Below are 20934 nucleotides of genomic sequence, written 5' to 3' on the forward strand. Positions count from 1 at the left end.
GCATGTCACAGAAAACACAAGAATGGTATATAGTTACCATGATACTAGCAAAATAAAACTACCTATCAAACCATTTCTTGAATTACAATGAAATCAAGGGGAGAATCATTACAAAAAGAGCAATACATAACATTCAAAATAATAAGTAAGAATAGGGGATGCAGATTATATTTCAATCTACGGCTACTACTTGGTTGGCTTCACCAGGGGTGGGGGGAGGGGGCAATAGGAATCAAAGACAAAGCCCAATTGAAAAGGTTAAAAAAAAATACATCTGGCATTACCAATCTTCATCACACCTTTGCAGGGAAATCGTGCAGTTATCTGAGCGCCCAACTGTCGTGCACGAGGACGTAAAACCAGGAACTTTTTCCTGATACTGCTGTGTTGCTCTAGATACCTACAGTACCTGAATGTAAACCGGTGTGATATCTCAATTGAGATGAATGTCGGTATATAAAAAAAACAATAAATAAATAAATAAATAGATCTATCCGGATAGATCCAGACCTTTGGCCCAGATATGAATCTCTATTTCGAAGAAAAATTCTGAGAACAATGTCTCGATCAGAGGGAAAAACAAAAGTAACCAAAAAAAGAGTTCCCCCTTTTTTCAATCAGCCTCAGCAGATGTTTTTAAAAAAATCAGAAAGCTGTGCAGATGGAGAGACTAAAAGAGCAGAAGCAGGGTATTCACCCTCTTGCTTATTATTTGGAAGAAAATAAACCTTGGAGGTAGGTGGTATCGCATCCATTGAAAGATGTAATATCTCTTGTAGATAATTTCTAAATTGTTCCCTCAGGGAGATTAGTTTACACTTTGGAAAATGTTACACTCTCAAGTTTAAATATCTTGATGAATTCTCCAAATTTTCCACTCTTTTGGAAATAGCAAATTCCCCCTGAATTAAACCACTCTGAGTAGATTGAATTTGGGACAGTTTAGAATCCAATTCTTCTAGCTTAGATGTATGTAAAGTAACAACTGGATGTAGAGAAATAAACTGGTTCTGAGAATCCTTCAAAACTGATGTAAGAGATATAATAGAGCTTTCTAGCAGTGATACAGCGTTCCAAAGAGAGTCCAGAGGGTTTAACTAAAAAAGGTTTAGAAGAAAAAGTTACCAAAGGATTTTGCTGAGGATTTCCATCGCCACTCTGGAAAGCCTCCAAAATCTCTCCCCCAACTGGGGTAGGCACCGCCGCGGACGACCCGCTGTGCTCCACCGCTAGGCTTGATGATACTCCTAACAGCGGCGTAGATTGTCCAAACAGTATCGCTGGAAACACAAAACGCGGAATTAGCTGGGAGACCCCACATCAATAGCGGCTGCTGCTGCAAATGCCTTCCGTCCAGGCGGCACACCAGGTCTCTCAGCTGCGTCATGTGTGGGTGAGGAGGGAGTGGCCGGAGCTCCGGGACCAAGCGATACTTCATCCAGAAGCCTCGGCATTTGTTCTGCACTGACACTTGCAGCGGATCCAACCACCGGAGCAGGAGAATCTGCAATGGAGCAAAAGCCCTCTAATACTCGTCCGTGTCAGGGTGGGTTGGAGGGGTGGGGGGGGGTCTAGGCTGCCTCCCTCACCCGGCATTGTCAGAGGAAATTGCAAAAGACGAGGTAAATCCGGAGATAAAGCCACCGTGTCCACCCCTCACGGCACCATCTTGATTCTCCAGTCTCAGTATTGCTTTTAATCGCACAATTCCTTTTCTTTACAGGAAGTCTCTCTTGCTATGCTATTTATAATTATGAGTATCTGGGAGCTCTGGGGAGAATTTTGTAATTCAAGTTTTTTAATTATGCTGATTTGCCATTTTGCATTGTAGTCCACGTTTTGATTTTAACTTTATCCTTTATATTGTAGACGTGGTTCCTCCTGACGCAGCTCTCCAAAACACGGCCCATGTCGGGGGGACCATTCATTTCTGTTTACTGCACAGTGGATGTTTAATGAAGCTATAATAAATCCATTACCTTGAACAGCAAAATCTGAGGACAATAAGATTTGTTCCGTTACCTCTGCAAATTTACTTAAGATTATGAAAAACAAGAAATTGTTCATGTGGCTAGGTGATGCTGTCAAGAAACAACTTAGCTTGGATGACAAGAGTTTTGCATCAGTTTTGATAGGCAATTGGCACTTTGGTTAACTGAATTCAGTAATCAATACCTGGAGGACTGTGGGGCAGAGCAATAATTAATGAACCTTAAGCTGCTCACTTGTTACACTACTGTTTGGTCTGGTTTGGGTGGGGGGGGGGGGGGGAGTTTGTTGCTTTTTATACCAGGGAGATTTCCCATCTATTTTCACCTTGTAGCAATTTTATTTCATTTTTGGACTTATGGACAAGGTCTTGTTTTGGTCACTGGCTTTCACCAGAGCAAATTTTGATGTCATTCCATGATTTTTCTCCTTCCTGGTCTATATGGATATTTTCACCTTTTAGACAGCCGCAGACTCTGTGGCTCAAACTCAAATACTTATGCCACATGATATAAGTTAGGAGGGCTGGCTGCCCTGCATTATAAGCCATAGAAACTGAAGATTGACTCTCTAAAAAGAAGGGAAAGATGAGATACAAACATTGACATATCTTGCAGGTTTTAAGTACAAGGAGCATTTTCCAAAAACTGGAAAGCTCTATGAAACTGAAGGGAGGAATGTGAGAACACACTCATTGAGAGGGTGGTGGCAGTCCCCAACATCATCTATTCAGATGTTCCTGGAACCAAAGCCGTGGCAGAAATAAGCATGCATATGACAGACACAAAGATGTTAGTGGTGGAAGGAGGAAGAGGACCATGGATCAAGACCTGTGACAGCCCAGTAGCAGGTACAAATGATCCTTTTTCTATCATTTTCTGTGTTATTGTACTTCCTGAAAAGCAGATCTATGCTCTGCACTGTAGAACTAAAGTCTGTTTGTTTTGACGTCATACAGTTCTGGGTGTGGAGACCTGCAAGTTTATTCTGCATATTTAAGCCTGTATAGACCGTTTTTAAAAATGCTCTACCATTTAGAAATACAATAAAGAGATGGCCCTACGATGCACAATTTCTATTTAAAGCAAGGACCAGTTATAAAAAAAAAAACCTAAACTCTACAATGCAAAAGAAAGCAAATGTGTGGAACAGATTGTATTGATGCAGCTCTTTACCAAAGATACAGTAAAAGAAAAAAAAAAACACTCCAGTGTCTTAAGAGATTTCCTGTTTACTGTTTTTTTGAATGTATTCAAAAGGAAGAAAATAGTACAATAAGTATTTCACATGACAGGCTCCAATGGTGCAGTAGAGGCTTAATGTGACCAATTAGCATTCTATGGTTGCTGCCAATTTTGAAAAAATGAAATGTTTGATCTTTTGTACAAGTTCAGAAACAGGCCAAACCGGTGCAATCTTTCTCAAATTCAAAATTGCTCAGAAAATAAAACCCCCACACACCTCTACCACCCACAATACAAGCGTAAGGAAGAATGGAAGTAAAAAGCAAGTGCTCGAGCCCAGACTGACAGGACTTGCAGGGATCCTGCCTTGGAAACTCTTAGGAGTGATCAAGTAGGTATGAAATGCCCAAACCCTGAGCCTCATCTCCTGTTTATGAACATCAAGACTAGATGGTCTGTCTTAAAATGTCATTTTGTACAAAAGACTTTACCTTGTAACTCCCACCATTCTTCCAGGCATCATCCTGACCAGGTTTTCTTTCACAGCAAAAAAGGCAGCGTGAGGTCCCCCATAGCCGAGTGGCACCCCAAACCTCTGAGAGTTTCCCAGTGCAATATCTACACCAAACTCACCAGGGGGTCTCAGAATACAGAGAGCCAACAGATCAGTAGCACAGCAAGCCAAAGCCTGTTTAAAAAAAAACAAAAACCAGGACGTTAAGAATTTCCATGCTGGGTCAGACCAAAGTCCATAGAGGACAGGCTCCTAGAAGGTAGATAAAGAAGTAGCCCTTCCAGTTCTATGGTCTAAGGATATATCCCAGCTGCAGAAGCTTGACTGCCTGTAGGATAAGTCACTTTTTACTCAAGTCTTCCTCACTGATTCTCTACATCCCATGAGTAATGTGCACACTTAATACAACACCCTGTTTCTTTCCTCTCCTCCCCCCCCCCATGTCTTACCACTGTTATAATCTAAACCACTACTGAAACTAGTGAGGCTGATGTCCAGATCCCCAAAGTTTTGCTGGACAGTACCAAGTGTCACCAACCCAGTTAAGTTTCTAGGAAGTTGTAGCCTGCTGGTTCCAACGCAGCTTTTCTATGGCCTACCTTAAGGCTAGCTCGTGCTTCCGTTATCTTCCCCTTGTATGCTTAATGAAGGGAGAAAGAATAAGCAGCAGGTTGCTCTCCAATGCTATTGCAGAGATTAGTTTGAGAGGCAAGAGGGTTATCCATTTATAGACTTAAAGGGATAAAAAAAAAATGTGACCGCCAAACTATTTACGACAGTACAGACACCACCGAAAGTCACAAGCCTTTGTGCAGGAAAGCAAAGTCTTAACATTGAAGCTTCCAAAATCATTTTCGTTTGCGAGTACAGATGTCAAACATTTTTTTTGTAAATCAGTCATTAAATATTGCACAAGAAGATGCTCAAACCTGAGCTGCAAATACAAAATTATTCCCTTTATTTGGAAGCTGTCCCTACCCCATGGTGATGGGCAGCGTTCACAAGCTGGGTGAAGTCCTCCACCTTCCCCTCCGTATCGGGGTACTGGAAAAGCACGCCACTAACATCTTTACCACTGAAATCCATCTTATGGGGCAACATCAGCTCAGTCATGACGCCAATGTAGCTGAAAGACAAATTAAAGTATTAGAGAACACCACCTCTAATGAAATGGGTGACCTGCTTTTAAATCTGTTCTTCACAGTGCAACATTTTTCCAATTCTAAATCATTCCGCTGGGGACAACCCAATATCCATTCTTCTTAGCACATTAGCACCAGTGGAAAAATGCGGAACCAAACTCTAAAAAGCAATAGCAGCAAACCCAACTATCAGGTTTATAGTTCTAAAGAGTCTACTTTTAGAGGTCAGTATTCAAAAGAATGGGTCTGGCTAGGTCCCAAACTTAGCTGGACAAATCCATCCCTGTACCGATGGTCTGGATAGGATGGAATATAAATATATTTATGAAATTTGAAAACATCCCCCCCCCCCCCACACACACTGGTCATTTAGCTAAAACCTAACTAGCTTAAAAAAAATGCCAGGCATCTGGGCATAGCAAAGTTATCCGGTAAACTTAACCAATGCTCAGTGGTATCCAGATCAGTCCTAAAGTTATCCGGCCATGTGTGGCTACATTCAAATGAGAAATATATTTATCTAAGACTATGAAAATCACTAAACTGAACATAAAAACTTTTCTACATTTGTTGTCAGAGTGGAATTTCTTTCTAATCATGTTGGTCCCAGTCTTTCTGCTTTCATCCATCTTCTAACTCCTTTTCCAGGCTCTCTTTTCCATTTTACTTCTATCGTCATCGCTTCCTACCCTACTTCAGGCTGATATTCCTCTTTCCCTTTTATTTAATTTTCATCTTTCTTTCCTTAAATATCTATTACATCATCCTCAACCTCAAACATTTCCTTTACGCGGATGATATCCAGGTCCTGATCCCCATTAAGGACTCCTTTGCAAAAACTCTTGCTTACTGGGATACATGCCTCCAAAAAATTAAACTCCTTCTCACCAGCCTAAACCTGGTACTAAATTCCGGCAAAACTGAACTCCTGCTCATCGCCTCAGAGAACAACACCATCACCTTTACACAACAAGCCACACCAACAATTACACAAGTGAGAGACCTAGGAGTCCTAATTGATAATCGCCTGAATTTCAAAGCCACTATCAACAAAACCACCAAAGACTGTTTCTACCAACTACAAGTGCTGAAAAGAATTAGACCTCTATTCCACGCCCAAGATTTCAGAACCATCCTGCAAGCAATCATTTTCTCAAAATTAGACTATTGTAACACCATCCTACTTGGCCTTCCCGCTTCTTACACCAAACCGCTTCAGATGGTGCAAAATACAGCTGCCCGAATTCTGACAAATACCAGGAGAAGGGATCACATAACCCCCATCCTAAAGAGCCTCCATTGGTTACCTATACACTTTAGAATAATATACAAGGCCATCCTTACCACATACAAAAACATTCACCTACTGGCTCCCATTGACCTACAGATCCCCCTCAGACTACATAAATCGTCAAGACTGACAAGAGATGCATACAAGGGATCGCTACAGGTACCACCGTCCAAATCTACCAGACACAGCATGCTAAGAGATCGGGCTTTCTCTACAGCCATTCCACAGTTATGGAACTCCATCCCACCAAATCTCAGACTGGAACCATGCATCTCAACCTTCAAAAAAAGGCTAAAGACCTGGATATTCATTCAAGCATTCCCGGACTCCAATTGATCGAACACTCTCACGTCACTACCTATCTCCATATACACCATGGTTAACCATCTCCACTATCGTTTACCTTGTTGAATTAATAACCTGTCCTTTCTCTTCCTTCTCTGCCAAGTTCTTATCACCCTGTTATATGTAACTGCCTTTTTCTGCACCATTGTTTTAGTTTAAGTTTACTATGCACCCCTGTTTTATGTGAACCAGCATGATGTGACTGCGGTCTCGAATGCCGGTATATAAAATCCGAAATAAATAAATAAAAAATCATCTCTTCACTCTTGCTAAACAGTCAAACATTGATCTTACTCCTCTATTTCCTTCACCCTCTCTCAACATCCAATTCTCCCTGACCCCAACACATCCCCAAATCTCCATTGCTCCTTTACTACAGCTCTCCCCTCCGTTTCCCCTTCCTTGGGTTGCTCCCCAATCTCCTATATGGCTTCCTTCAATACTCAGCCCCTCTCTAGCTCTCTAACCTTTCCATAATTACATTCTAACTCTTCTCCAGCCATCCCCTCCAATATGACTCCCTCACCCCATCCTCAGTAATCCCTTTGCATTCTCTTCCCTTCCCACTCCCCTCCTGACATCCCCCTCTGGCTTTTTACACACAAGCAACATCTCTTCCTTGCCACCATTTTTGGCTCACACCCCCTTTTCCCCATCTTCTCAAGCCTTCTCACATCCCCCAGCTTTCTTGAATCTCTACTCCTTTCCACAAACTCACACCTCCCTCCCCAGATCTCGTGCCCCAGTATGCCACCCTCCACACTTTCACATAACCCCTATTCCCATATGGTTCTCGTGTAGCCTCTACCCTGGCTCTCTCCTCTAACTCCTCCTCTCAGTTAACCTTGGCCCTCACACCTGCTTCAGGAACAGACTGGGATAGAAACTTTGAGGAGGAAAATGATGCCAGACAGTCCAAGTTTACATTGTTGACTTTAGGAAGATGGAGCAGTATTCACCCCGCATGCTCATTATTTAACCCACTCACCTCCCCCTAGCATTAAACACCTTTTGCACTGCTTCTCAAGCATTTACCTGCTCACTTCCCCCTATTATTTATCTCCTTTTCTGTCACCAACCCTGCCCCCCAAGCATTCATCTCCTCACCTGCCCCTCTTCAGACTTCACCGCTTCCCCCACAAAATAACTCAGGAGTTATAACTGCTCCTGGTGGCTCTCTCTGTCAGCTAAGTCCCAAGTCCCAGGAGTAGAAAGCTGCAGGATTACAGTTGCAATTGCTTCAGCCCCTCCGACTCCCATTCCCCCTGCCAAGTGCTGCCTACTGCCATGGGGACAGAAGAGACATCTGCTGGAGCAGAGAGACTTGCTCTAGCCTCTCCTCTGATCCATTGCAATGGGCAATACATGGAAGATGGGGGGCGAGACAGGAGAGGGAGGGGCTACAGCAGTAGAATAGCTCCTCAGATGTGGGGTACAACCCCTTGTAGCAACAGGTTTACTGAAGATCATCCTGATATGTGGTACTTATGTATTGACTATTGAACATGATGCAATATCTTCAATCACCACTTATACACATTAAATATACAGAAATGAAATGAGTTCTATATTGGGGGGAAGACAGATAGCTCCCTTAGCCATTCTGTGCCATTACATGATCCAGAGTACCAGTGGCCATATTCACTAGTAGAATAAAGAAAGAGTTTAGGGGCCGATGCAATTAGACACTCTCAGCCAAGTCTCCTGGGCGCCCGCTGCAATATTTAAATGAGCTTCTGCGGTAAAAAGGGATGCACTAGGGAAAAATTGTGCTTCCTTAGTGCTCAAATGCATCTGGTGCCCCCAATTGCAACATCTGTTTTATCTCGCTTCAGGTCGATTTCATCCAATATGCATGCACAATAGCAAAGGGTGAAACCAGCCTTGTGTGTATGTTGTGCATCCACAATTTTTTTTACATCAAACCATTACATTATATCTTTATTCTTAAACACTGCAATCAATACTAAGTAGGAGGAAGCACAGGACAATGTTTTTTAAATTTCTCCTGTGCCCTTGACTTGTGGATTGACCTAATGCAACCTCCAAAGCTGGAGTTAAGTTTGCTGTATTAAAACATGTGCGCTGGATGCCCAGCACCGGGGGTTTAATAAATAGCCTCAGCTACATGGAATTTACATGTGATGAGCGCCATCAGCTTCGCATTTATTTGGGTGCATATTTTGGATGCGCTAATCTTATTGCATCGGTTGCTAGTGTAGCGCATCCAAACACGCATAAACCTGTGCGCACTTTATTGCCTCAGCCCCTTAGTCTATTACACTGGCAATTGTCTGCACCAACAAAAATCTTCCCCAAAGAAAAGTACAACCAATATTCTCCAGCTACTGTACCCTAAAAGGCAACAAACTACAGGATTACTAAAATTTCTAACAAAAAGTGTGTATGCATAGCAAGAGATGTTTGAGAATAGTCAGACCAAATATTCATCAGAAAAAGCTGATTTCCAAGTTCTCCTATAGGCAGGAGATGAAGAAACTGGACTGGAAACCATTCTCATTTTGCTTAGCAAAAGGTTACTAGATAGTACATTCCTGGAATGTTATTTGCTAGTACAGAGATGACCAACTCTGGTCCTCAAAAGCCACAAACCAGTGGTTTCGGGATATCCGCAACTAATATACATGATCATTGTATGCAAATGTGAGGCAGTGCATGCAAATCTCTTACACATTTTCATTGTGAATATCCTGAAAATCAGGCTTCTCTGGCTCTTGAGGACTAGAGTTGGCCACCTCTGATCTAGTACAAAACCAATATATAATCTGTGTGAACCAAGTAGGCCTACTAAAAACTCATCATGCATCAATTTTGTACTTATCAAATGGGCTAAAGCAATGGCTTTATTACTTCTGTTATACTTTGTTCTGTTGACAGAAACTGAAAGAAAGCATTACTTTGCTCTTGTCTTCACCACAGCTATCGTTTGAGGGTGACATCGGATATCCACATAAAATTTTCTTCGTTTATTGTACCTGGAAAACAGAAACCAATCACCCTTTGGCAGAAGAGATGACTGCAGATGCTATGCTAAAATTTGCTTATGAAAAGGCAGGAGCATCCTTAAAAGCACTGCGGCTGGTTCTAGGAAGACGGCCTTCATGGAAACAGCGCCCTCTCTGTGGAATTCACTTCCACTGATCCTGAACGAAACAAAGGATTATGCTCAGTTTGGGTGTAATTTGAAGAAATGGTTCTTTAGCCAGTGGGGCATATAATATTTGAGTTTGCTATCCTTGATGGCTATGACCTAATCAGAGCTTGGCCCATCTTTACATCCTATAGGCATGCTGCTTTCCCCAATGGAATTTAATCTGATGCAGGGAAGGGTATCATCTGGGTTAATTTTTACACTTTGTATGTAAAGATTTTTTTTTTTTTTATAGTATGATGGCGTTTGTATGTTGATGTATCTGATTGCTGCCCTGTGTTTGAACTGGCTGTGATCCACCCTGCACACGAGGAAAGGCAGAATATAAACTTGTAAATTAAGTTAAAAAGGTAGTCTTTCCTCCAAGAATGAGGCTACCAAATGAAATTAATATATTTATCAAAGACTATGACAGAGAAATACACAATCACATCAACATTAGCATGGCAGAGATCCGAGGGATAACTAAGCTCTTGAGTGAGATTTTTCACAAGAATGTCCAATTCCATTACAGATTATATACACTGGAAATAAAATAAAGCCACATTATGAAAAGAAACATCATTCAAAAGAAGTGCACAAGAATTACAGGAGCTATCCACAAATACAAGTTACTACTGATGACAAAAGTCCAGAAGAGGGCAGCCTCTTCCTCTGCTTAATAAAACTGTCGCTGCTTTTCACCTTTGTTTATATTTATTTTAACTAAAAATGAATATAACTTTGTGAGGTGGTGACTTTGGAAATTTAGGGACGAGAAACCTCCTGATGGTTACAGCACTGGACTGTAAGAGTTGCAACATGAATTCAAGCTTTACCATCAACTATAACCTTGAGCAAGTCACATCTTCCTCTACATGTAGGACATAGCTGAAAACAAGGCACTGGACTTCATTTGATGAACCAGAAAGCCAGACAATTGTGGGGGAGGGGGGTTTATATGTGGTACTGTGTTTGTTTCATTATGAATGTCCTGTTATAATCTAAGATTTGTGGATTGAGGGGAATATAAATTTTATAAATAATTAAAAATACAAAAAACATGAAGCAATTTAAATCCAGTTTTCAAAAACGCCAGCTAATCATGCTAAGTGATGTGTTCAGTTACAGCAGTATTCTAAGATGTGTGTGTTCCTTTAAGCCCTAATGCCTTGCACAGTTCATATGGCAATCCAGAAGAGGAGACACTACATCCACTTAAGCAATTATCAGTGCCTTCGTTACCTGTGACTTAATTGCATTGCTTCTGCTGCAGCAGTTCCTTCATCTAACAAGGATGCATTGGCCACATCCATGCCAGTTATTTCACACACCATTGTCTGGTAGTTGAGTAAGCTCTCCAGTCGGCCTTGGGAAACTTCTGGTTGGTAAGGAGTGTACTGAGTAACCCTGAGACAATAAAAAGCATTTGTTCACCAACATTTTCTGTCAGATATAAAACAAACTTTCCCCATTTCGTTGGAAAACAACCCCTAAAATCAGAAGCCTTAACTACATTAATGAAGAAATTACTTACCTGATAATTTTGTTTTCCTTGGTGTAGACAGATGGACTCAGAACCAGTGGGTTTATGCTCCCCTGCCAGCAGATGGAGACAGAGAAAGCTGATGTCACAGTATATATAACCCTGCAGTGACCCCAGTCTACCAGTATTCTCTTCAAAAGCAACTGTGGACAGACTAGCAAAAACCTTGATTAAAAACAATTAAAAATAGATAACCAGAACTGTACTCAACCAATCATAACTACTAAACTCATGTAAGATTTTAGGTACCCCAAGCTAGAGACTGGATGAACACTTACCAGTAACCCTTGGGACCCAGAGCCCCACAGGAGGACCACTGACACTCATACAGCAGCTGAGGGTGGGAAGCAGAGTCCATCTGTCTACACTAAGGAAAACAAAATTATCAGGTAAGTAATTTCTCCATTTCCTAGCAGGTAGACAGATGGACTCAGGAACAGTGGGACGCACCAAAGCTACTCCACAACAGGGTGGGAGGCTGCCCGTGGTCCAGTCAACACTGCACATACAAAGGCTGCATCTTCCAGGGCCAGCACATCCAGATGATAAAACCTGGAAAATGTACGTAAAGAGGACCACGTCGCAACTCAGCAGATATCGACAGGAGACAACAAATTAATCTCTGCCCATGACATTGCCTGAGGCCTAGTGGAATGAGCCCTAACCTGAGTAAGCAATGGCTTTCCAGCATCCATATACATGGCCATGACTACCTCCTTAATCCAGCGAGCTATGGTAGCCCACAAAGCCGGAGCACCCTGCATACTCCCGCCATGGAGAACAAAGGTTCGTAAAGGTTCAGAAACCTCCAGATACTGAACAAGGCCCTTGACATCCAAGGAGCGCAAGAGGTGATACTCCTCTGCATCCCTGACCTTATCCAGGGATGGGAAGGAGATGAATTGATTCAAATGAAAGTCCGAGACTACCTTGGGCAAAAAAAATGGAGCAGTACGCAGCTGTAATGCCCCCGGAGTCACCCGAAGGAATGGCTCCCAACAAGACAAGGCCTGCAGCTCAGAAATTTGATGCGCTGAGCATATAGCCACCAGGAACACAGTCTTCAAGGTCAACTGCAAGGAAAGGCTACACAGCGGTCAGAACATAGGGCCCACCAAAAAATCCATCATCAAGTTAAAACTCCACAAGGGAACCAGTACCCTCAGGGGAGGCCTGATACTTCACTCCTTTCAAAAAACAGACCACATCAGGGTGAGACAAGGAACCACCATTCACCTGGCCACTGAAACAGGTGAGAGCCGCAACCAACACCTTCAAGGAATTAAGGGCCAAACCTTTAGTCAACCCGTCCTGCAAAAATTCCAGAATGAGAAGGATCTTAGCTGAACGAGGAAGAACACCCCACTCCTTACACCAGGCTTCAAAAACTCTCCAAACCCATACATAAGCCAAGGAAGTGGAGAACTTGCGAGCGTGGAATAAGGTGGCAATCACTGCAAAGGAATAACCACACTAACAGACAAGACCTCTCAAGGGCCAAACCATAAGACAGAACAGATACGGATCCTCGTGAAAAACTGGTTCCTGCTGTAACAGATCCACGTGCAGCGGAAGATGAAGGAGGGCCTCCACCAGGAGTCTTCACAAATCCGCATACCAGAGATGCCTGGGCCAGTCTGGCACCACCTTCAATCTTGCAAATTATCCTGCCCTGCAAGGGCCATGGAGAAAAGGCATAAAGCAATCTGTCTTCCGGCCAGACCTGTATGAGAGTGTCTATTCCCAGGGATCATGGATTTCTTCTCCAACTGTAGAATTGAGGAACCTTCGCATTTTGAGAAGTCGCCAGCAGGTCTAGGAAAGGAAGACCCCCCAGCGATCCACAATCAGCTGAATTCCCTTGGCTTACAACACCCACTCTCCTGGGTCCAGACTCCCCTTGCTGAGAAAGTCTGCTCTTTTCCTGCAATGTGAGAGGTCGAGATCTGCAGATAGACCCAGCTTATGTATTGGGTGGAAAGTTATTTCCTGCAACACTTGCTGGCTCTTGGTGCCTCCCTGACGATTAATATAGGCCATTGTTGTCACATTGTCTGACATCACATGAACCACTTGATTCCGCAGCCTATGGCTGAACTGCAAGCATGCTAGCCATACCACCCGGGCCTCCGGGCGATTGATGTTCCAGCGGGCCTCTTCGGCATTTCAACAGCCTTGGGCCAATAACTCTAGACAGTGAGCTCCAACTGTGGAGACTCATCTGTCATGAGTACCAACCACTTCGGTGAGGACAAGGGAAACCCTTTTCTCAGATCCTCCTGCAACCGCTACATGAGATTGTGGATTCCAATGAGACAGCAGAGAGCGCTGAAGAGCATGCATATGTGCCCTTGCCCACGGCACCACTTCCAGAGTAGCCACTATCAAGACGAGCACTTGTAGGTAGGACCACACTGTCGGTCATATGGTGTTCAACTGACACTTGAGAAATCAATTTCTGGATTTTAACATCCGATAGAAAAACTCTGTCCTTTCCCGTGTTGAACTGGACCCCAGATATTCCAAGGACTGGGACGGCTGAAGATTGCTCTTAGTCAGGTTCACCACCCAACTGATTTCCTGCAAAAAGGAGATTACCTTGTGTGTCTCCAGGCAGCTCTCTGCTGCAGACTTGGCTCAAATCAACCAGTCATCTAAATACGATTACACCAGGATTCCTTCTTTTTACAAGGCCACCGCAACTACCACCATCACCTTGGAAAATGTTCTGGGACCGATGGCTAGACCAAAGGGCAGCACCCAAAACTGATAAGGGCGCCCCAACAGCACAAAACGTAGAAAGCGCTGGTGTTCCAATCAGATGGGAACATGAAGGTAAGCCTCCAAGATCCAAGGAGGTCAGAAATTCTCCCGACTGCACCGCCATTACAGAACTCAAGGTTTCCATGCGAAAATGAGTCGCCTTCAAATGACTGTTGACCCTCTTGAGATCCAGGAGGGGACGAAAGGAGCCTTCTTCTTGGGCACAACAAAATAGATGGAATATCACCCCATACTTTCTCGAAAAGTGGGAACTGGAAACAGCCCTCAGTCTGAGGAGTCTGAAGCATGAAATCCACTGCCTGCTTTTTCTGCAGGGAATGGCAAAATGACACCATGAACACGTCCTGAGGAATACTGCAAAATTCTAGTGCATACCCATCTCGTTTCACCTCCAAGACCCACTGGTCTGACGTGATCTCAACCCACCTCCAATAAAGAGAGACATCCCCTTATTTCCTGCTCCGGAAGGTGGGTCAGCAAACCTTCATTGGGAGGCTCAGGAAGGCCCGCCACCCAGGCCTGCTCCTCTCTTGGGAATAAAACTGCATTGATAGCCAAGCACACCTTATGAGTTTTAAAAGGCAAATACCACAATCTGGGAGGAAAAGTGGCACTGGCCTTTTAAAAGTGACTTTTACTTGGGATATTTTAGTCAACGTTTAAAAGATGGGAAGGATTTTTAACTATCAGAAAATATCAAAAACTAGAGAGGATTTTTTCCAACTAAAATTTTTATATTTCCACAAGGGTTAAAAAGCTTTAAGTAATGGGCATGGCACAAGGTCCAGGAGGCAAATAAGCAGGATTTAATTTGTAGGAAACGGGATCGAACGCACTTCCTGCACTTCTTTTCAGGCTTAAGAGGCAGAGCAGCAGATATTCTGCTCCAGCCCTTCCTCTCTAGGCAGCCTGCAGGGAAGAGAAGAAGAGGAGCCGAGCCTGAAGCACACAGAGAAGAGAAGAGCCACTCTGCTCCCTAATCCAGCCCTCCTCTTCCCCCCGCCACCCTTCTCCTACTATATTGCAGGAAACAATGGGAATGGGTGATATTGAAGCAACTACTGCAGAGCAAAGAACAGACATGAAATAAAGGTTTGAATTAGCACAAGTCAGCATGACTGGTGACAACATTCAGACTGACAATGCTTCAACCCTGGTATAAATGGCACTACTGCTCAAAGCTTTCCAACTTATGCTAATTTAACTCCTTTTTGTGTCCATTACCAAGGGCTTAATTTCTAGCAGAACCACCCAGAACGACATTCTGCCACTTCTTTGCTGGAACCTGAGAAAGCAGAGCAGAGCAAGCAGTATCTCTCAGTTCTGGCTCCCCTGGGGAAATAGAACAGAGCCAGTAGTCGCCTGGATAATTCATGGCTCCCTAGCCCTTGGAGGAAACAGAAGAACAAAGTGTTGGAGCTGCTTACCCTGAGAAAAGAGCAGCCACATGACAGTTTCTGTCTGTCAGGCTGATGCAATATCGTATAAAAACGTGTCCCCAAACTGGGTACTTTTTTTTTTTTTAAACACATGCACATCTACCTCTCCCAGATGCTTAAAGCAATAGGCAAATGAGCTGCCATGCTAAAAGGGACGCGCAATGGATAATGTGTGTCCCTAGCATTCTGCATCAGGCGCCCAGGACAGAGGTTGTATGTCCACAACAGTCTGGCTAGAGCTCCCTCCCCACACACCCCCCCCCCCCCCCGGGCAGGGCTGTTCCTGATTGGTCCTATTCACTGACAACAGTGAAAGGACAAATCCCCTTTCAGACAACCTTCTGAAAGGGGATTGGTCCTTTTACTGACATGTGACAGTGAATGGACCAATTGGCAGGAGGTGAAGGAGTGAATAAATTAAGTGACTGACCCTTAATTTAGTAACTCCTTTAATCGGGCCAAAATTTGGGGGATGATGCTTTCTGTGGTTCCTCCTACTGCATCGTGACACTAATAGGAGGAATCACAAAGCAGGATTTTGGGGATTTTTTGTGAGCCCTTGAATGAGACATGGTTTAAACACCTGCTCCCGGGCAGGCATTAAATTTGTCATGCTAAAATGGGCGCCTTGGCCACACGACAATTTTTTGCATTGCAGGGTAATAGCCTCATCTACATGGACTGAGCACTATTAGCTACATGCTTAACTGGACGCACGTTTTGGACGTGCTAATCCCCGTATTGCAACGGGTGTAAGACTAGAACCTCCAAAACACACGTCCAACCACTTAAGTGGGCGCTCACCTAAGCACCCGATATTACATTGGCCTGCGTGTGGGGAAAGTTCACATCCAGCCTTGGTATTGCTTCTTTGCACAGGTCAAACCTGACCCTGGCCCCACCCATTTTATCCCCTTCACAGTTCCATTTACTTTCTGTCCACAAATTAAGCCTGCCAAATAAAGGGGTAGATTTTCAAAGGGTTACACGCTTAATATACACGCATAACCCCCGAAAAACTACCCCTGCGCGCGCAAGCCCCGGGACACGCGTATGTCCGAGGGCTTCGAAAAAGGGGCTGTCCGGGGGTGGGCCCGAGTCCTCCGGCACAGCAGCTGTGTCGGGGGATGGTGCGCTGGCACGCGCAAGTCCGTCAAATAAGGTGGGGGAGGGGAAATAAAAAAAAAGTTCCCTCCAAGGCCGTTACGCATGTTATAAAACCAGGAGTACATTTGTGCGTGCCGGGTAGCGTGCACAAATGTACCCCTCGCACGCTCCTTTAAAAATCTGGCCCAAAATGTGTACATGTATTTGGGTAAAGGAGTTTGTGAGTAGGTCTGTAAGCAGAGTGCAAGGTGTTAGTGGAGTACCTATGGTGGTTCTTCCTCCTACACATTCAAATATCTTTAGGCCCTGACACATCTTTGCCAATATCCTTAACAGATACTGTTTCCAATATTTGCAATCTCCTACACACACAGGTCAAAATCACTGATTCAAACAAGTGCTTAATATTTAATTTAATTTTAGTTTGCAGAAAAAGCAAATGAGTCACAAAATCAACACTTACAGCTTAGCTCAATTCCAATGAATCATGCAGGCACCAGTAAATTGGGCCTGGACTGTGGTTTTATTAATGAACTATTGAGCATAGTTTTCTGAAATGGAATACATCTTTTGTATATACATATATTCCATGCATTAAGAAAGGTGGAAGGTAAAACAATTACCGGCATGGTTAAAAGGTGAGGTGAAAGAGGCTATTTTAGCCAAAATATCTTCATTCAAAAATTGGAAGAAGGATCCATCAGAAGAAAATAGGATAAAGCATAAGCATTGGCAAGTTAAATGTAAGACATTGATAAGTCAGGCTAAGAGAAAATCTGAAAAGAAGTTGGCCATAGAGGCAAAAACTCACAAAAACTTTTTTTAAATATGTCCAAAGCAGAAAGCCTGCAAGGGAATCAGTTGGACCATTGGGTGATCAAAGGGTTAAAGGGGCACTTTCCATCATGGAAAGATTAAACGATTTCTTTGCTTCAGTGTTTACTCAAGAGGATACTGTAGAGATACCTGTTCCAGAGAAGGTTTTCATGGGTGATTATTCAGATCAACTGAACCAAATCACGTACACTTAGAAGATGTGGTAGGCCTGATTGACAAACTGAAGAGCAGTAAATCACCTGGACCGGATGGTTCTTTCAGAACCCCAGGGTTCTGAAAGAACTAAAAATGAAATTTCAGACCTATTAGTAAAAATTTGTAACCTATCATTAAAATCATCCAGTGTACCTAAAGATTGGAAGATAGCCAATATAACTGATATTTAAAAAGGGATCCAGGGGTGATCCGGGAAACTATAGACCAGTGAGCCTGACTTCAGGCCTGTGACAAATTTTCCCACTGCAGCCACTACTATTCTTCCTGCCACTGGAGTCTCTCTCCAGCCCACACGTTGCCATACGATGCTGCCATCAGCTGAGTCCAGATTGGTACTGCACTACCGCTGCCTTCTCCTCCCTGGCCCCTGCAAGTTTCATCTCACATCAGGTCCAGGAAGATGGGCAGAGGGAAGGATGAAAACCAAAAAGATAGCTGTAGTTGGTAAAGGCAGCACGGTCTGTGCTTGGATCCCACGTTGCCATTCGATGCCGGGCCACTGCTGCCGTGCCACAGGTTGCAGACTCCTGTTCTATACAATCAAGGTAGTAAAGCTCAGACCTGAAATTTTAGATTCCTATTGGTTACTGATGTAACTCCCTCTTGGGGCATATAAAACAAGATCGGGTCTGATCCCTGTTTGCGAGCTAAGCACCAGTGTATGTGGATTCAAAAACATCAAAACTGTAGATGTAGTGGGTTTGGCAGAGGCAAGGGCTATATTTAAGCCAGATAGAAAAGCTTCTCAAACACATATCCCCTCTGTGACCCCTCTGACTGCATCCCAGTTTCTTCCAAGGACTCAGATTCCCCCTCTCGAATTCACCCCTTAGGATAAAGGAGGGTCTCACACAACCAGTATTGTCAAATAAAAACCTTCACTTTCAAAACCTGGGATTTCCAGCAGTCAGAGGTATTAACATTCATAGATTAAATCAGAATTCACAGGTTCTTACAGCATTAACACCTTTCCTCCAAGTCTCTGGTGGGAATCACATATCCTCCTCCTTCAGGCAATATTCCATATTTACACCCCCCGCACAATACTTCATAGTCCCATCGGTACGGTTCACTCGCTTTTCCAACATATTTCCACCAGGCTGTTGGGGTCCATAACTACCTTCTTAGCTTTGATAAGTTGCCCAAGTCAGCTTAACAGCACCTTTAGCATATCAGCAATTAATCTCCTTACCATGCTTTTAGCCTTTTGCGAAAAAACAGATAAGTATATTATGGCAGAAGTAAAAGGATTATCACCATTACACAAAAGTAAAGGTTAACTGACACTCCTTATTTCCCCAAGGCATTTCTAGTGACCATGACCTAATCTAAGGCCCCTGTCACCCTGGTATGGAGAAAAATTGATTTGTTAAATGTATTGCATATATTTGGGGGTTGTTTTTTTTATGTACTTGCAGTTATAAACAAGGCAAGTATTTCCAGTGTCACAGTAGGTAGTTCAGTGTTTGTTAAACAATGGGATTTAATAAGAGCAAAGGTAGAGAAGGGTCACCCCAAAGATCAGCGCTCTGGCCTTCAAGAGCGCCAACTGTTAGCATGATGGGGAAGGAAGAACTGGCAGGGGGTGAGATATGGGAGAAGTCGAACACAGGCTTATAGTGAAAAGGAGCTTTTGCAATAAATCTTTGTTATGAGGGATGCTCAGAAAGTAGGAGGAAAAATGGCAGGCGGATAGAATCCAGTGTGTTTCCAAAAGAGATGACTGAAAAGCTAAGGTCATACAAAAAGCTAAAAACAAGCACAGGAAATTGTTGGAAACGCTGAAGGGGGAAGGGCAGAAGTTTTTCAGGTCAGCACAGGCACACATGGAGGGAAAACAGCTAAGGCAGTAAAACAAGAGAAGTGCTGGTTAGATGCTTAGTGAAAGTGCAGAGGTGGCATTTTAATACAGGTAACAGAGAAGCATGGCGTGTATGACAAAGAAAATGCAGAAATACTGAAGAAAGCAGCACAGCTAAGTGGCAGGAGTACCTATGGCAGGCGGATAGAATCCACTGTTTGCCTAGGAACTCACATGGAACTCACATGGAACTCGCAAACCTGAAAGTGAAAATTATAAATGCAATACATATTAAGAGCTTAGACTCCTTAGAGGCCCTGGCAGCGCCACCGGTAGTCCTGCCAAGAAGAATGGCTTCAGAGGCAGGCAGACATCATCCCTCTTCATGAGAAAGCAGGAATAGGGAGCAGGTTGGTAACTACCGGGCAAGCTCATCTGATCTCTGTGGTGGGTAAATTAATGGCGTCCGTGCGGAAGGGGAAGTACAGCGGCCTCTCTGGAATCCACGTGCCGTGATCCATGGCAGCAGCGTTTCAGCACTGGAAGACTGCCAAACCTGAACAATCTGACTACAGAACAGGGGAGAGTGCAGATGTGAAATAACTAAAGCTTCGGACACTTTTACATAGCTTTTTTTTAATAAGCCAAACCACCTAGGAGGGGATCGTAATGTGGTAAACTTGCTTAGGAATTGGTTGAGGCAGAGAGGGGGATGGTAAATTCATTTTACTCCAAGCAGGACTGGACTTAAGATTTTGGCAAAGGGGGGGGGGGGAGGGTGGTCCTCTAGAAACTAGGGAGAAGTTCCCTCCCCCCCTCCCCAGAGTGCCACAGCAGGATTCACACCTTCAAAATCTAGTGCCTTGGGCAATTGCCTAAGTTGCCTGTGACCAAGCCTAGGCCTGACTTGAGGAAAAAAAGTTCTCAGTGCAATGTTTCAGGAATCAGTTCCGGATCCAGGTCTGCACAACAGTTTTTATAAATGGTACTGCAGAGGGGTTAAAAGGAAATTTTTACCTTTTGCAGATATAAAGATTTGCAGATGTATTAGAAAACCAAGCAAACTGAGAAAACTTGAGACCTGGTCAAATGCTTGACCACTGAAGAGTTAATACAAAAAAAAAAAAAAAATAGTCCAACAAGGCATTAGTGGTGCAGAAATCCAGATGAGCAGCATGTGAACGGCAGGAGTAGAGAAAGAGCTAGCATGCAAAAAGGTCAATATTCAAAGACATTTAGCTGGATAACTGATCCGGTTAAATTCCAACTTTTGAATATCTCAGGCGATTATATGCCTAAAATTAAGATGCACAAAATAGGGGCAAAGCAGGGTGTTTCAGCGCAGAGCTGAGATAGCCAGATAAGTTATTTAGCTAGGTCAAGATGCGAGCGGTAGGAAGGTTAAAGTTATCTGGAAACATCTGTGTAACAAGTGGCAAAAATCAAGTTAAAGCAATGATTAAAAAAAAAAAAAAATCCCATCTTCTGAGCAGGCCTTGTGGTCCAATCCCCTGCCCCACCACCTCAGTCAAAGATCCACAAGTCTTCCAAAAATGAGTATTAAAGTTGAGGCCTTCAAGGCCCAAAA

The 20934-nt window shown here is 43.5% G+C and overlaps 1 protein-coding gene across 3 annotated transcripts in view; it reads right to left on the reverse strand.

Moving 5' to 3' along the window:
• The window catches only part of GLDC (glycine decarboxylase), a 192215-nt gene that overhangs the window by 87163 nt on the left and 84118 nt on the right, over positions 1-20934 (reverse strand). For all 3 annotated transcript variants that reach the window (XM_029614128.1, XM_029614136.1, XM_029614144.1), the window contains 4 exons: positions 10862-11026; positions 9384-9461; positions 4666-4813; positions 3665-3861 (listed from right to left, as the gene is read on the reverse strand). In XM_029614128.1, the coding sequence (XP_029469988.1) occupies positions 3665-3861; positions 4666-4813; positions 9384-9461; positions 10862-11026 (588 nt within the window). The remainder of the gene's footprint in view (positions 1-3664; positions 3862-4665; positions 4814-9383; positions 9462-10861; positions 11027-20934) is intronic.

Source organism: Rhinatrema bivittatum, chromosome 1, assembly GCF_901001135.1.
Source record: "Rhinatrema bivittatum chromosome 1, aRhiBiv1.1, whole genome shotgun sequence".
Taxonomy (NCBI): domain Eukaryota; kingdom Metazoa; phylum Chordata; class Amphibia; order Gymnophiona; family Rhinatrematidae; genus Rhinatrema; species Rhinatrema bivittatum.